The sequence below is a fragment of the Centroberyx affinis genome, unplaced genomic scaffold (genome assembly GCF_046629955.1).
Source record: "Centroberyx affinis isolate AG114_WGS23_722 - 3 ecotype Tasmania unplaced genomic scaffold, CSIRO-AGI_Caff_v1 ptg000335l_1, whole genome shotgun sequence".
NCBI classification, from domain to species: Eukaryota; Metazoa; Chordata; class Actinopteri; order Beryciformes; family Berycidae; genus Centroberyx; species Centroberyx affinis.
In genome coordinates, this window is record NW_027279010.1 from 138,370 (window position 1) to 154,990 (window position 16,621).

The window sequence follows — 16,621 nt, forward strand, 5'->3', positions numbered from 1 at the left end:
TGCATAAATATGATTCAAATTCAATTGTTTAAAGAAAATCTTTTATAAGACATACAAAAATACTGCATGGCATTTCAGTCAGAATTCAGTGACTTGAAGTTTTTTCTCAAGGTTTACAGTACCTCAGTAGAAAATATTACAATCTTAAGTTATACTTCACATAGCACTAGTTTTGTATTTTCATATTTTATATTTCTATATTTTCCCATCAGTGAGTTTTACCTCCTTCACTCACAGTCGGTGCACCAGATCTAGTCAATGCAAACAAAATGAAATTAATTTTCCTTTCTCCCAAAACAGAGAGACAGTTAAATACAGTAAGGGCGTTAGTGTGTTTCTTCACATTATCAGCATTATCAGAATCTGAACATCTGTGTGTATGTGTGTGTGTGTGTGTGTGAGCGGTGTATGTACTGTATGTCCTTGTGCATGTGACAATGAACAGTTTCTCTGAGCTTTCTCATGGTTGGGGAAAGAAATTCACTCCCATTTTTCCAGAAACCTCCGGACAGATGCTGAAACAAAATCAGTTCTTCTCTTTTGCCGAGTCTCTGGAGGAAGTCAAAGGATACAGTCCAACTTCTGGACTGAAACAAACAGCCATCTCTTCTTTTCTGTCTCCTTGTCGCTCCTGTTTTTCAGACAGGACTTTGGGTAGAACACACCAGAGCGGGCGCAGAGGGCGAGGCGGTCGGCTCAGCGGTGCTCTCAGGCCGAGATGAAGATGTTTCCCCGGCGTGTGTGTGTGTGTAAGTGTGTGTGTGTGGCGCCGCCGAGCTTTGAGCGTCCTCCGCTGCGTGTGTCACAGAGTGTGTGTGCGCGCCGTGAGGCTCGGTGTCTGTCTCAGTCAGTAGGTGTGGGGGGATGTAGCCCGACTGGGGCTTTGTGGGACCCTCCTGCTGCTGGTGGTGGTGGTTGGGGGATTTCGGGGGGCAGCGGCCCCTCTTGTCCTGCCCCCTGAAGCCCCTGAGTTTGGGGTTCCAGTGTTCCCGCCACTGGAGAGCCAGCGTGGAGCGGTCGGCCACCAGGCGGCTCTCCTCCGGCCCCCAGCCCCTCCCTCCTTCCTCCGCGCCGATCAGGAGGAAGGTGCGGCCCACGTGGAGGGCGGGGCAGCCGCAGCCCAGGTCGCGGTCGGGGACCCAGAGGGACTGGGGGCCCCTGCGGACGCGGGAGGAAGACCCCACGCGGAAGACGGTTTGCACCCAGACGGAGAACTGCCACCAGGGACCCGAGCGCTCCATCCCTCTGACCTGGACCTTCAGCACTACGAGGGAGAAGAGGGAGATATATACAGTATTTTTTAATGACCAGTTTTTATGTGACCCAGACTTGGTATCTTCACTGTAGCTCTAAGATCAGATCTAGGTCACATATTATTCAGTCATTTTCTGTGTAAATCCATTTGCTCAGTAGCCTCAAAATGTCTTATAATTTGTGAGAAAATTGATAGAAACTGTCTTAACCCCCCTGACAGAGAGCACCAATGAGAGATTAAAGAAAGTAGAAATAAGAAAAACAGGAAAGGTGAGGAATGACTAACAGCAGCAGAAAACCTTGTTAAGTTTATTTTTGACGTAGTAATGAATGAAAAAAACAAACAAACATGACACCAACCGTAGTCCTTGAGACAATAGGTCTCCAAGTTCATCCTGACTTTAACCTGAGACGGCTGGCAGTATGAAACACACTCTTCCGCTGCGAGAGAGCAAGAGTGAGAGAGAGAGAGAGAGAGAGAGAGAGAGAGGGAGCATCAAATGAGAGATGGGGGTATCATTTCATAGCGAGCATATCAGCACATGTCTTTTCCCCTAATTACAATATGGCTGCTTCTATTTGTCATCACAGTATCCGGTGGCTAACAGATGACCCGTTCTGCAACAGGTGGGACATTCCACCAGCCGCCACTAGGGGGGAGTCGTCAGCTTCTGCATGGACACCTCTACTCGGAGCGAAGGAATGTAATTCCAGCAGCAGCAGAGAACGAGGGAACAACACTATCATGAAAGTGAGACGCTGAGGAACACAAACTGTTCACTGAGCTGGTCAGTGACTTTCATGTTAAGTGGGAAACGGCACAGTCATGTCTACTGTGTCCTATGAAAGAAAAACAGACTTCTTCATAGAATTTGATTAAATAGAAACGGCTTTCCTGCTCCAATAAACACTCTTAGAGGTTGTAACATCTTTACGGGTCACATGAAGCCTGGTATCCAGCCCCTATGAATCACAGTTTTCAGCACTCTTCGAATTTGTATGGCGATTCATAAGGAATTCATAGGATACAAGGCTAAGTCACATGGCATTCAGAAAGCTGAACCATGGCAAATGCATTATTTCACTGAACAGTAACACTGTAGCATTTTCCATTTATGAAATAGCATTAATTTCTCTGACAATATTGTGAACATTTTATGACAGGAGACAAACATGATATACCAAGAAGTCCATGCTTGCCGTCTCTACCTTGATCAAATTGTGGATGTTGAATTCATTTACTGGGAAGATGAAAAATTAAAGATACTGTAGTGTCATATTTTTTTTGGCAGTAAATCCACTCACCTATGCTGTATTGAGGCTGGAACACCGGGGTTGGGGCAACCTCTTGAATTCCTGCAAACGTAAACACATCGACAGACAGGTGAGAGGAATGCATAGTGTAGCCCCTTCCTTACCTTCAGGGGCTGTCTGTGTGTGTGTGTGTGTGTGTGTGTTATGCGTGCTATGCGTGAATGCCTCCTGGTGCGTGAGGTATGCCCATACAGAAGATAAGCAAGTGTCAAAACGACTGTGTGTGTGGTCCTTTTATGGGGTAGAAATGCAGCCTCTGGCACTCACTTGAACACACACACACACACGCTCACACACACTTTACTTTCAGTAATTTAATAGGGTCAAAGCACCACGTCTTGTTAGTATAGTTTTGTCTGAAACATTACACAGCGGCTGATAAATGTTACCTCTCCTGTTTTCTCGCTCCCATCACTTGCTTGCCTATTTATGTTCTCTGGAAAGTGAACAACTTGCTGGCCTATCCATATATTATCCAGGCCTCTTGTATGTGTGTGTGTGTGTGTGTGTGTGTGTGTGTGTGTGTGCGTGTGTGTGTGTGTCGGACAGCCCAACCATATATTACCAAGCTCATACTCCTGTCCCTTTCCTGTCCTCTCTGACACAACTGGGCCAGTGACACCCTACACCCCCACCCAGCTGACTGTCCCCCCTCCTAAAAGACAGGAAGGTGGTGTGTGCATGTGTGTGTATGTGTGTGTGAAATATGGATGAAATAACACAAATGGAATTATGCAGTGACCAAAAAAGCGTTAAACAAATCAAAACAATCTTATATTTTAGATTCTTTTAGATTCTTGCCTTTGCCTTGATGGAAAGGCAAAGGCTTTGGAAAGAAATTAATACATAGGATCAACTTCACTATTTATATTTATCTGAGAAACACATTTCAAGCATTTAAGCATAAGCCTTTAGATCAAAATGGCTTTAAGATAATGAAAAAAAAGCATTCAATCAGGTGTGTCCAAACTTTTGACTGGTAGTGTATGTACGAGTCAAAGTGAGGCTTCAGCTTAGTGTGTGTGTGTGTGTGTGTGTGTGTGTGTGTGTGTGCATGTGTGTGAAGTAATAATGCGAGCAAATTATAATGTGATACTCTATTGATCCTTGAAGGGAAATTCTCTTCTTTCTTGCCCTGTCCAGAGAGGTCAAAGGTCAGGCTCAGCTACAGTGCAGTGCAACTGGAGCTGATGTGGATTCAGTGTTTTGCTCAAGGACACTTCAGCAGGGCGGATGCTTACTGACATGTGGACAGTACAATATATATATAGACACACACACATACACACACACACACACACGCCTGATTCTGTGAACCTCCTGTGCCACTGGAGGTGTGGATGAAAAGTTCAGTGGTGCTAACTTTAAGTTTAGCCTGGCTGCCGCTTGTCTTTTGGTCAGTCCGAGGAGAGGAGAGGAGAGGAGTGGAGGAGGGGTGGGGGGTGGGGGTGGGGGGGGGGTAAGAGATGCTATACATAGCCTGAGATGGTCTGGCAGTAAAAACAAACAAGGTTTTCTTTCACTCACTCCTTTCACCGGGAGAGTTATGAGTCTGGGCCTTCTGATGGGGTCGTTTTGAGCCGTGCAACAGGTGTGAAACTCGCCACCGCTAGCTCCCTCTGTCACCTGATTGGGGCTTACAGAGTGTCGGCGCCCGCACAGCGCCTGTGTAGTTGTCGGCACTCGCGCGATTAGCCGGGGAAACGCACGTGGATTAGCGCTCATGGCGGCTCGTTGCGGTTCGGAGCTGGCCAGCGACAGCCAGAGCTATGAGTAGCAAAAATCCACTTGATCTGACGCTGATCCCAGATCAGCTGGAGATGAGGTTTCCCTATAGGGGACTTAAAGGGAGGCTCACGTTAACACTGCTATGGAAACAGTCTCTAGGGATGATGGGAAGGGGACACCCTGGGAGATTGGGCCAAATTAGTATGGACTGGAGCGGCCTCTTTTATATTGAGCTACTATTTGATAAAGGCTTAGGGCGCTTGATAGGAAGATTAATCCATTAAGGTCAAGAGCAAATGAGGTTGAAGGAGAAGGGAAGTCACTGAGGTCGCTTTTGTCATGACTGACACAAAGAACTGATTTTTATATCGGTTTGCAGAAAGACTATGAGCCAGTACACAGCTAATTTCAACTTTTGGACAGAACCATGGTGATGGTGACCAACACATCTGATCCAACAAATTCTAAACAAATATCCATATCCCTGCTGAAGCTGTGAGGCCGCAGACTTACGTATGCAGGGCCGCAGAGGCGATCTGCCCTGTTTGTAGCCTGCGGCACAGCGGTTACACCTGAGGCCCGTCACCCCGTCCCGACACAGACACTGACCAGACGTCTGGTTGCACCAGCGACCCACTGCTCCCAAAGGGTGGCACTGACACGCTGGAAAAGAGAGACAGAAGATTAGAGAAGCAGAAGGTTAACAGCTTTTTCTTCAACAGGATTTGAGATACTGCATTCTTTCATTTGAGATACTTTTGTCTTGTTTGTGTTATTATCGAGGCAGCAGTAGCAGTGAGAAGCGGGTTTGTGACGGGAAAGTGGTCGGTTCAAACCCTCAGACCAGCTAGAAAATCCCTCAATAACCACTGTCATGATGCCCTTGAGCAAGGCACATAACCCCCAGGTCCTCCAGTGGAGCTGCTCAACAGTAGCAGACTGTGGCCGCACTGGGCAGGTGTGAACGTGTATGAATGTGAAGCAGGACCTTGCTGTGAAAGAGCAAGCATGCTCAGTTGACCTTCCCTGGATAAAAATAAAGGTTAGAAAAACATTATGAAGCTGGATTTGGGGAGAAGAGAAGAAGCGGGAGCAAGGGAATGTAAGAAAGAGGAAGCAAGAGATATAGGAAAAAAATATTATGAAAACGTATTACAGGTGAACAAAACAGAGACAAGGGTGGTTGATCCCTGGTGATTAAGGAGTCCATCCTTCAAACCAAAGTTCAGCCAGAGAACCCGGGTTCAAGCCTGCATGACAGCAGGCATCTGTCCTGCTGGAATGTCCTTGAGAAAGACACTGAAGCTGTTCTGCAGCTGAGCCTGTGGTGTGACCTCCATGTGGAGGGGGCAAAAAAAAAGATGGATTTTCTCCACAGAGTGTCACAACAAATATGGCAGGGATGAGAGGCAGGGTTAAGATGAGATGTAGTGCAGAGTAAACCCACCTAGACTTTGGGTTAGGGTTACACCAACACTTTTTTTTTTGCATGGAATAGAGTTTACCCGCTTTTTTAGGCTGACATAAAATTTTAATCATAGTATAAATCATATTAAGTAGTATGAGATTGATGTAGGTTATAGAAAGATATTGTCTTATATGGGTGACAAAGCATAAATAAATGCTTTTCCAAATTATTCTCTGAATATTGCTGGTTGTAATGGCTTATAATGATGACTAAGTGGAGATCACGGTTCACCCGGCTTTTTATTTACCACTCCATCACTGATTAAGACACAGGGTGAGAAAATAGGGACAGGAAGCCACACTTAAGCAGCTCTGCTCTTACTCCAGTGCGATTGTTTAAACAACTCCTTACAACTTGTCCAAACAACCTGACTGGCGAAAATGAGTTGTTCCATCGCCACTGCGCTCTGAGGGGTAAATCAGTGAAACATCGGCGTCAATAAATAAATGTTGAGATGTAAGTCTGTGAGGGGGAAATCCTCAAACATGAGATTTTCTTGGCTTTTAAAGTGTCTGGGATTGTCAATCGCTAACCTACAATTTGCTTTTCTTTCATGCATTTATAGTACTATGACATTTAAAAGGAATTGTTTTATATTTTCTCATTCTTGCACGTGTCTAGCCTGCCAGCCAAAGAAAGCCCATTAACGGTGGTTATATTAGGCCCGTGGTCAAGCTTCCAAACGAGCATGCCAGAGTGTCACAGTCACTTAGGACATGTGACCAGTCAAAGGTCAGAGGTCACGGCAGATGCCAACCAGTGGTAACGATGGGGATACAGGTGGCAGCACAGTAGGCTTTGAGTGTGTGTGTGTGTATGTGTGCATGCTGGTGCGTGCATGTGTGTGTCTTTGTGTGTGTGTCCCGCTAACGGGAATAGCTGTCCGCTCTCACAATGTAACCACCCCATAAACACTTCTGTACGCTTAGCCACAGACACAGAGAGGCAGAGCGGGCGTATAAACATAGATCTACACAGAGAGAGAGAGAGAGGGGGAGAGAGATAGAGAGAGAGAGAGATAGAGAGACAGAGACAGAGAGAGAGAGAGGGAGAGAGAGAGAGACAGAGAGAGAGAGAGAGAGCGAGAGAGAGAGAGAGCAAGAGACATGCATTCAGACATGCACTGACATAAACACTGTCTCTCACACTCCGATTTGCTTTTCATCTTCCAGGAATGCACTGTTAAGTTTTGAGAGGTGATTTGTCATGCACCCATGGGTTCACAAACATACACACACAAGAATGCACCCATCCCCTCCCTCCCTCTGTCCACACAGGATAATACCAGTGTAATATTATTTTATCGGCATTAATGCCTATGAAGAGCCTAAACCCGCTGATGTATTTGCGGCAGTCAGAAGCTAACGCTGTCTGCTCTGCTGAAGGTTTGGCCGACCTCCCATAAGTCAGAGGCTCCTGTTGCTTTCCAAAATACATTAAAAACAGCTTGCAGAAACATGCTGCTGCATTGATGAATGCAATCCATCATTTTAAATGATCCATCATTCCATCACTCCATCATCAATCCATCATTTTAAATGACTAACTATAACTGTAACTATCATATTTAATGGGACTATTTTCTCTTTTTCCATTAATGCGCACTGCTACTTCCCTCTGCTGGCAGTGAAGAGGCAAAACTAAACTTAGGGCACAGTGGGAGTTTTCTGGAGATGCGCAATGATCTCTCCACATTCAACTCTTGCAGAATGTAGCTACTGCAGTGAAATTCAAATTACTATTCTTCTCATTTAAACGAAGGATTATATTCAGCAATGCAGCAGCATGTTTCTGCAAGCGTTTTTTTATGTATTTGTTTTTAAAACTATGACTTCTGGGAGGTAAGACAAACACTGGTATTATCCTTTAACCCACCCACATATTTTCAGTAGCTTTACCTTCCTTCTCACACACACACACACACACACACACACACACGTAGTGACTGACGTTGGCAGGCCTTGCGGTGGTTGAGCAGCTTGCTGTGGTCGCGGGTGTATCCATTCTGGCAGTACTGGCAGTGCCGTCCTGCTGTGTGGTGTCGACACTTCTGACACACGCCTCCGCTGCGCCGGCCCGACTGCTGGAAAACCTCCATACTGAAGCGACACTTGGTTGAATGGCCGTTACACTCACACGCTGAGGGAAAGAGAGGAGAGGGGAGAAAGATCATGAAGACCAATGGGCCGGGAATGTAACCGAAGGAAGTGACCTGAAACAGCATTTCCATTTTTATAAATTTGGATTTACTGGATTGGAGAACTTGGAATTGAACCCAAAATGACCATAAGCCTACATGGCCTCACCGTCTTTATACTATATGTAATGAGTGTAAATACTTTGTCATTATTTCAGGAAACAACAGCAGGCAGGACTCACCAACACAGGGGTTTGGCTGAGTGGGTGTAGCTCGATGCCAAGGTCTGTCGAAGTAGAAGTCCTCGCACACATCACAGTCTGGGCCTGCCGTGTGATGCTCGCACACACACACTGCCCGGCCCGCGTCGTCACGGCGACACCTGGAGGCGTGTCCGTTACACTTACACCTGCCTCCAACCTGCAGGTCAGAGAGGGCCAGCGGGGGCCGGACAGGAGGGGCGGAGATAAAAGTAGAGGGAGGGGCCAGCTGCAGATTCCTGGAGCTTTGTCTCAAGTTCGGATTATTGTTCCTCCTCCTCCTCAGTTCCCGCCCTTTATTGCTCCTGCTCCGCCCCTCAACGGTCCAATTACAGCCTCCGTTTGGGCAAGGCTGCCAATGATTGTTTTCCCTCTTGCGGCCTCGCCCTTTTCCCTTCCCGCCTTTCTTTGGGGAAGTGAGTGTGTCCCTGCTGAAACTGTCCACCTCTTCCTTCCCGGTCACGTTGTGTCCATCCTCTCCCTGACTCGACCCTTTATAATGAGCCTTCCTTCCAAGTTTGTCCGTTTTCTCTCCTCTGTTCCTCGCTCTTATCTCTGTATTTTTTATCTCCCTCTCAAAAAACACCAGTGTATTATCCGTGTCCATCTTATCCACCTGATCTTCAGCGCCTCCCTTATAGCCCGCTCTCCACCTCAGAACTCCAGCTCCACCGTCTGCTCCCGTACCACCGGCCCGACCGGCCTCTCCCCTCTCCTCCGAGCTGCCCACCCTGGCCTGTTTGGACACTTTGTGGAACACCACACGGATGTCCGTGGCCGTCACCCAGTCCTGGAGGGTGGGGCTGTAGTCGAAGTCGGGGGAGGACGGCCGTCCGTCCAGGGTGGAGAAGGCCAGCACCATGCCCCCACGGTGCCTCTGCAGGGGGCGAGGATCCGAGCAGAGGGGCTCCGTCTCCTGGTGCCTGGTCTGGGCTACCGCCTGGGACGGCAGGCCGAAGTTCCCGGGGCAGTCGTTGGAGTAGTGCTGCATGGGCCTCCAGGTGTGGCCGTGGTCCATGGACTTGAGGATGGAGATGGAGATGGGGTCCGAGGGCTCCCCCTGGTGGCAGAACTGCAAACTTATATAGGTGACCTCAAAGCGCCGGCCCAGGGGAAGGGTGAGCACCCAGTCCCCGATGTCAGGGCCTCTGCTGTGAGCCATCCAGCATGTGAGGTTGTGGGGGTTGTGGAGGTCAGTCAAGGTGGTGATGTTGGCGTCATGATCGGGTCCTTGGAGAGAGTGGCCCGCGCTGACCGGGACCCCATAGGCAGCGTTGATGAACTCCGACAGGCAGTGACGTGGGCGGCCGTCGAGGTGGTAGCAGGGGTCGTGAGGCGAAGTCCAGCTCAGCGGGGAGTGGGAGAGGGCAGGGGAGAGGAGAGACGGAGGGAGGAGGAGGAGGAGTAGAAGGAAAACAGGGAGGAGAGGGGTGGAGGGGGGAGGGGAAAAGGGCAGGGACATCATGTCATCGAGCCTGCAGTAGAAAAAGGTGATTTTAAGAGAAAACCATGGGAGTTTGATCATAAAAAGAAAAAAAAATACACTGACGGATTTATATAACTTGCATTCTACGCCAAAGGGGAAATCTAAGATAGACCACCTGTGCCTTTATTGAAAACACACTATACCAGCTTCCCGCGTCACTTCACCCGAGCCTTTTTTGCTTTAGGTAGATACCAGTTAAGATCTCATCACATAACAATGTAATCTCCCGGTCTTGACTATAGTGTCAGCCACTGGCTTGAACCTGTGACCTCTGCAGCCTTTAAGAACATATTTATCTTAAAACTCCCTTAACCCAAAAAGGATGGATGAGTGTGGATGGATGAAGAAGGGTGCAAACCCAGTGGGTCTGTCTGGAATGACAAAAAACATGCCCGACAGCTGGGGCGAAACCATGAGCTGGACCACATCCATCACATTTATGGTCCTCCTTTTCAAATCACTTCACCGTTGGTCAGTGCATAACGGCAAGCAAAGGACCTGTGCATGAGTTGTGTGAAGTGTAATCGAGCAGAAGGGAGGATATGAGAAAGAAAGAAAGAGAGAGAGAGCGAGAGAGAAAGAAGGGAGGGGAAGTGAAGGAGAAGAGTCGGAGATTAGGGTTGAGGATGGTAGGAAAGATTTATAGAGAGAAATGCGTGTTGGGCTTGAGCCCCCATCCGGACACTTCCACGCTCAAGACAAACACTGACTTGTGTACGGCCGCAGTGCGAACAAATCCCTTCCCATTCATACGACTGGCGATGAGTGTAATTTATTCCTCTCTCAAGACTTGATACCAGAGAGGGTTAGTTAATTTCTGCCTGACAGACGAAGCGAACAATGCGTCTACTTTCTCTGACACCATGATGTACAACAAGGATTTTTGTTTTTACAGCTCACACTAAGCCCAGAAGAAGCAAGCACTTCTCCTCCTTGTTCTTTACACACTGTTAGTGTTTAACTCCTTGCACTTTTCACTTGTGATAAATTCTCTTTTCTGTCTTTCTTTAGGAATACTGTCATAAATGCCTTCGTCCCTCTTTCCTCTGCTCTTCCCTCTCTCTGCCCATCCATCACCTGCCCCCTTCATTCTGTTCTGGGAATATTCTTAACTGCTGCTAGATTGATGATGTCCTAACAAGCGTTTGACACTGACAGCAAAGTCAGCAGGGCTGTATAAACCAACCCCGTAGGAGAGGATGGGGCTGAGAGCCTCTCTGGCCTAGTCATCTCGCTCAATTAGACCAACGACCGAAATATGAGGCTTCCCTTAGGGACCGTGCCGCTCCGAGGGGCTTGCAGGGAGGCCATGATACTCCTTCAGCTGCCTGGCACACATTAGTCCGTTCTCGACCTCCAAAACGAAGGACGGGCCGCTAAAAAGTGGATCAGCCAAACCTGGTTCAGGACAAAAAGGAGGGTCAGGTGTATCAGGTGACTCTGTTTTGGGGCGTTGCTACTGGAAACGCCACGACTCAGTTGGAGTGATGAGCGGTCCGACTTTGACCCTTGTGCCACAACGCCACATTCCAGGGGTCCAGCGTGACTCCGCTGGGCATTCCAGACGTGTCGCAACATGCCCCACGGGAACCTGAACGCACCGCTAAAAAGCAGGCCTTATTAATTGATCGGTTGATTAATTAGATCTCTGGTTTCATACGGTGTCAGTGTCTTGCCTGGATAAGAGGGGAAGGCAGGGTGGGAAGTCAAGCTCTGTGGGGGAAGGGATCATAAAAAGGAGCGTAAAGGTTGTTGGAGGATCCGAAGTGTGGCATGTGGTAGTGCAATGCAGAGAGTACTTATTCAAGAATTCATTCTGGATGAGGCATGATGAGTGGGGTGGAGGGGGGTGGAGGGAGGGCAGGGTTAGGGTTGAGCGGGGGGTCGGTGGTGGGACAAGTGAAACACATGGGGGCAGGAGAAAGGGACCGGTTGTTTAACATTCCCATAGCATGATTTGCACTTGTCTTTGTCAGATTACATGGCTAATTACACATCGGCCCATTACAACCACTTTGATAAATGGATGCTCTTCTGAGAGAGGCCCCTGAGGTTTTTAATGTGCCCCCTAGGCCAAATCCAGACTCTCACTCCGAAACCAGATCATCTGTCTGGCACCACCAACGTAACCCGCCGGATACGGTTTCAACGGTTTTTCTCTGCCGCTTTCCATAAATTCACACGGCCGGCGTGTCGGAAGAACACGTCGAGGATGAGTGGCATTCCCTGCTAATGCGCCGTTTGATGAGAAGAACATGCAATAACCGCACAAGGAAATTTTACATCAACTCTTTTGTTGATACTCATCAACTACAAATAGCACGAGGTGTCCTGGTGCCTCAGTTGGCTAAGATGCATGACATGTAACTGCAACGTCCTGGCTCAAATTCAGCCCTGGACCTTTGTTGCATGTCATCCCCCCTTCTCTCTCTCTCCCAGTCTTTCCTGTCTCTCTCCACTGTGAACTATAAAATAAAGACTAGAATGCCAAAAAAATTTCTTTTTAAAAAACTACAAATATCACTAATATTTACAGACTTTAAGTATCACAGAAAAACCTTTCAAACAACTTAGCGGTAATGTCTGACCTGTCTTTCAAAAAGCTTATACAACCAAATAGTGCTATGATGAGATCAACAACATCTCCAGAGGGTGATCTTTAAAAGCAGCTATGCTTGGCTGGCAAGGGGCTGGAAAAATACTTGCTGACAACCTGGGGCATGTTTACAGCATAGTGGAATACAGGAGAGCGAGGAGACCGCTGCTCATGTTCACGCTAGAAGCCCGAGTAACAAGCTGCTCCAAAAACACCGTCCGTATTTACTTTCCTATGTCACTCTCCTACCATTCTTCATTATGTTAAGATGCCAGTGTCTGTTGAAGTTGGAGGAGCCAACTTTTTTTATTTAATGTCATGAGGATAAACAATGAGATAATTTATGGTTTGGTAAGAGCAGTAAAAGCTGCTATAAAAAAACAGTTTGTGCACAATGCTTTAAGAGCAGTAGGGATTGATAAACCTTTCTAAAGCACAATATCGAGTGTCAGAGATATGATAATTTAGAGGGTGGTAAAACAGAAATAATGGTCTGTTGAGGAAGGGGCAAGAGGAAGCATGGAGGAGATATAATAAGGAATGGGAAGAATCTGCTTAAAAGACTAAAGAAACAACAACAGAAAGCAAGGGGACAAGAGTAAGATGATGACAGAAGGCCGATGTCATAGCAGTAACACTTAAATTCATCAATGATTTACTCTATATCAGAGTTGAAAATCATTCTGCTGCCACGAGCAGCATGTTATGATTACACAAGAAGGAGAAAGGCAGTAGGTTACTGCCATAAAAGCAGAGAAACCTGTTGAAGTGTATGGGAGCATGTCTTGCTACCTGTTAGCTCTCGTTGCCCTGTTTCACACTGGGGCCTGTCTGGGTTTTGAGCTGTTATGGTGAGCAGATGAGCTGCATTTGGCCTGTCTCACACATTTTAACATTCCTCGTCATGGGCAGCAGCTCTGTCCGGCCACGAGCTGAGCGAGGATCCCACCATGGCTGCTCCACAGCGTGCAAGATGGAGGCCACTTGAAAAGGCTTGTGCAGAATTCAAAATCACTCCGACTGCTATTGTATGATACATTTCAAAAGAATATTTTTTGGCTTGCGTAAATAAACACTAAGACTGGGACGTTTTAAAGAGGTAATGGTGCTCAGCTCTTTTTACAGCAGGCCCACAGCCGCTGGGATTATTTCCCGGGATTCCCTACACCGCAGCCCTGTTCCAAGACACGGAGACACGTATTGGGCTTTAAATAAATCTGATCAATTATATAAGCTCGCTCTATAGCCGACACGTTTGAAGCTGGACCAAGGCACCTGTTGGAGCATGTTACCGCAGTGACACCTTTGTTAATTTGCAATTGTCCTCAGCCGGTCAGAAATACAACACTGGGCGCTGGGCGAGAAGAGAAAGGCTATGCATGCACTCTGTATTCCCAAACTGCATTCCTGCCTGCCCAGTTGAAGCCCATGTGTGTTATTCCACACGGAGCAGATTCCAGGAGCTGTTTTAGGTGTAATAATCTAATTTTAGTGGGGCAGCGAGGGAGGTGAAGCAGACAGACAGCACAAAATGGATTATCACTGCTTGTATCTTTAGCTAAAGGCCCCTGTCCTTCAGGTTTGCACCTCCAACAAACTGCCAGTCGCCACCTGCATGTGGACCCAGGGGCCAACTGCACACATGGAGGTGTGCGCCTGTCTCTGCACTGACTCAGGGGCCCTGCTTATTTCACTTTGAATAAGAAAACATATGTCCTTGATATTTAAAGGCGAGGTTCTTCTCAATCCCCCCCCCCCACCCCACCATTTTCTCTTCCCACGCCAGTTTACAGCCTCTGATACAAGTTGGCAAGGCACTTTCCGTGGAGGCTTCGCTTCAAATGTTGATATTGAAAAGCAGATGGAAATGAAATCATTGTGATTTCATGTTCCAGTCACGCCAAAGACGACCTCGGGCGTAATGAAAATAAAAGTGAGGCCTCTGTTTGTAATTGTGTGACAATTAAGTCCACACCGTGTCATACATGGGGCAAGTAATTAAGAGCAGGCGGCGAGCGAAAAACATGAATTTTATAGGCCGCACAAGAACAGCCTGAATGAAAAGGGCCGACAAAAGCCCATGATCTCTGTCAGCTAGGATATTATTACAAACTAATTAAAAAAAACCCACAACAGCCTGAGTCAATATATTTTCACCGCTGCTTCATTAAATCAAAGCATTAAATCAAAGCGCAATAAAGGCCTCGACGACTGTTTCGGACATTTAGGCCTAAGTAACCTACGCTAAAACGAACAATATGCCTATTATATGTCTAAGAAATTACAACAGATTTTTTTTTTACTTGGATGTGCTGCTGAGGTCCTGTGATTTTAGGAAAAATAATTCAAGTGCAGACAGAACTTGAAACGCTAATAGCCTGCAGTCAAATAGAAGTTGCGGGCGTTGCCTTAAATGGAGATAATGAATAATGATTCACTTTAGATGGCTCATTAAACATAAATGTTTATCATATTTAGTTTGATTATTTTGGCAAGAGCTAACAGTTAAACCACAAGCCAAATTGCTCCATTCCTGCAGACCTAATTGCACATGGTTTGCAGTAATTAGACTGCAGTCAATTAGCTTTATCTCGCAGAAACGAACAATAATATTTACAGTGTTATCACAATTTTGATCAAACAATTTATTATAAGCATTCACAAATACAATTAGCTTTTTTACCTTCACAATTAGTCTTTCCCTACCCGTGACCATCTGGCAATGGGTTTATTATGGCCTTATTACAGCACAACTTATCCCAGTAATAAGGCTCAAATAATTAAATAAAGATGTTATTGTCATGTCAAATATTAGTGCCTCTTATTTTTCCTTTTTTTTTTTTTTTTTTTTAATCATTTTTTTGTATTATTTTATCTGATCCATGACAGTACAATAACAAAAATCATATAGGCCTATGCGTATATTACATCATTATACGCTAGGTTTTGACTGTCCCGTCTGCAACAATTGGACCAATTTGTGCAAAAATGATATTAAGGGGAAGGAGAGAGGCAAAATCAGACCTATAATTTTCAAAGTGGACTATAGTTTTCAACTTTGCATTTGCGTTTACATGAGTTGCAAAAAGGCAGCCATGTGTGTGGAAAATGACGATTTATAAAACAGTCTATCTGAATTCCTAATCGAAAGCATCAGACTGCAGTTTACAACTTGTCTGTTGGGCCTTTCAGCTTATCAACGGCGTCAATACAAAACAAAAACCCTAATGTCAAAGCCCCTGCATCTAATATCATTTTCCAACAAAATAAAATAATTTCTGGGGACAGATGGAGAAATGACTGATGACTGAAAAGATATTTGGTCGGTTTGATATAGCCTAGCAGACAGGTCAGCAAACGCACGATCACCGCTGAGAGGAAACATTGGTCCTGAACGCTCCCCTGATGTCATTTTTAGATATGCTTTCCAGATAGATTTCTGGCAATTTTTGCTTGATCTTTTCACTCCATTATAATGAGAAAAAAATACAAGATCAAATCTGGACTCACTTAGGCTTGCCATACCCAATTGACGCCCATATATTTACTTCTCCTTCCCCGACTCCTACCGATACAGCCCTCCTATCATTCTAAAGACAAAACCTTACAAACTCCCGAAGTATCAGAAAGTGACATATATGCATAGAGCTCACCATGTGCGTCCAAATGATTCCCTTCGCCTTACTTCTGCTCATGCGGTCCCTCTTGATCGATAAGAGGAGCGCAGCAAGTGTCCCGACATCCAGCTCCAGCCCGCAGTGCGCGTGGAGAGGGGAAGGAGCCTGTGGGAGCAGAGGCGAAACCTGCCGAGAGGGGGCAACAGAATGGGTATTGGAGGGGGAAGGGAAATTAACGGGATCTTTTGGAGGTTCTCAAATGGTGTGTGCGTCTCTGCTTATAGTAACTTCACGGAGCCAACTGCAGGCACCGCGGCAGCAGCCCGTCTCATCCTTGACGCACAGCGCACCTTTGCCAGCTGGCCTTCTGGCGACATTACAAAAAATATCCATCACCATCCGCCAGGTCATTTCATCTTGAACTGAGCCTTACTGAAATGGAAAAATATGCAAAGGGTTGATAACCTGTTTCCAATTAATGTTTTTACAACACTTTATTTGGATAGTCAGTGTTGATACTCAATTAACTAAATACTCAATTAACTTAATTACTTAATTATCAGTTGACAAAAAGTAATGCTCAACAAAGCGTCACTTGCCTATTTGCTGCATATCTACAGACCCAAACATTAGACTAACCCTAACTTAGAGACTGAATAGCCTATCTACAGACCACTTTTTACACTGCTGCATCACCTGAAAATCAATAGACGTTTTAATGGAAACATTATAGTCTCTTGATAAGTTGAGTATCAGCATTG

The 16,621-nt window shown here is 46.3% G+C and overlaps 1 protein-coding gene across 1 annotated transcript; it reads right to left on the reverse strand.

The window, feature by feature from the left end:
* Window positions 1-72: 72 nt before the first annotated feature.
* On the reverse strand, window positions 73-15,990 carry ntn5 (netrin 5). The gene is made up of 7 exons (XM_071515292.1): window positions 15,897-15,990; window positions 8,144-9,636; window positions 7,715-7,903; window positions 4,810-4,959; window positions 2,560-2,610; window positions 1,615-1,695; window positions 73-1,264 (listed from the first exon to the last, which is right to left on the reverse strand). Exons 2-7 carry the CDS (start codon window positions 9,624-9,626, stop codon window positions 639-641), a joined length of 2,580 nt encoding a protein of 859 aa, XP_071371393.1. The 5' UTR covers window positions 9,627-9,636; window positions 15,897-15,990; the 3' UTR covers window positions 73-638.
* Between the last annotated feature and the right edge of the window lie 631 nt (window positions 15,991-16,621).

What these genes read in the sequence shown, in the direction of transcription:
- ntn5 (XM_071515292.1), bottom strand. Translation starts at nt 9,626, where the DNA reads ATGATGTCCCTGCCCTTTTCCCCTCCCCCCTCCACCCCTCTCCTCCCT. An exon ending in CCACCGCAAGGCCTGCCAAC is followed by an intron (nt 4,960 to 7,714) that starts GTCAGTCACTAC and finishes TCTCTTTTCCAG; the next exon opens with CGTGTCAGTGCCACCCTTTG. An exon ending in GCCTCTGCGGCCCTGCATAC is followed by an intron (nt 2,611 to 4,809) that starts GTAAGTCTGCGG and finishes TTACGTTTGCAG; the next exon opens with GAATTCAAGAGGTTGCCCCA.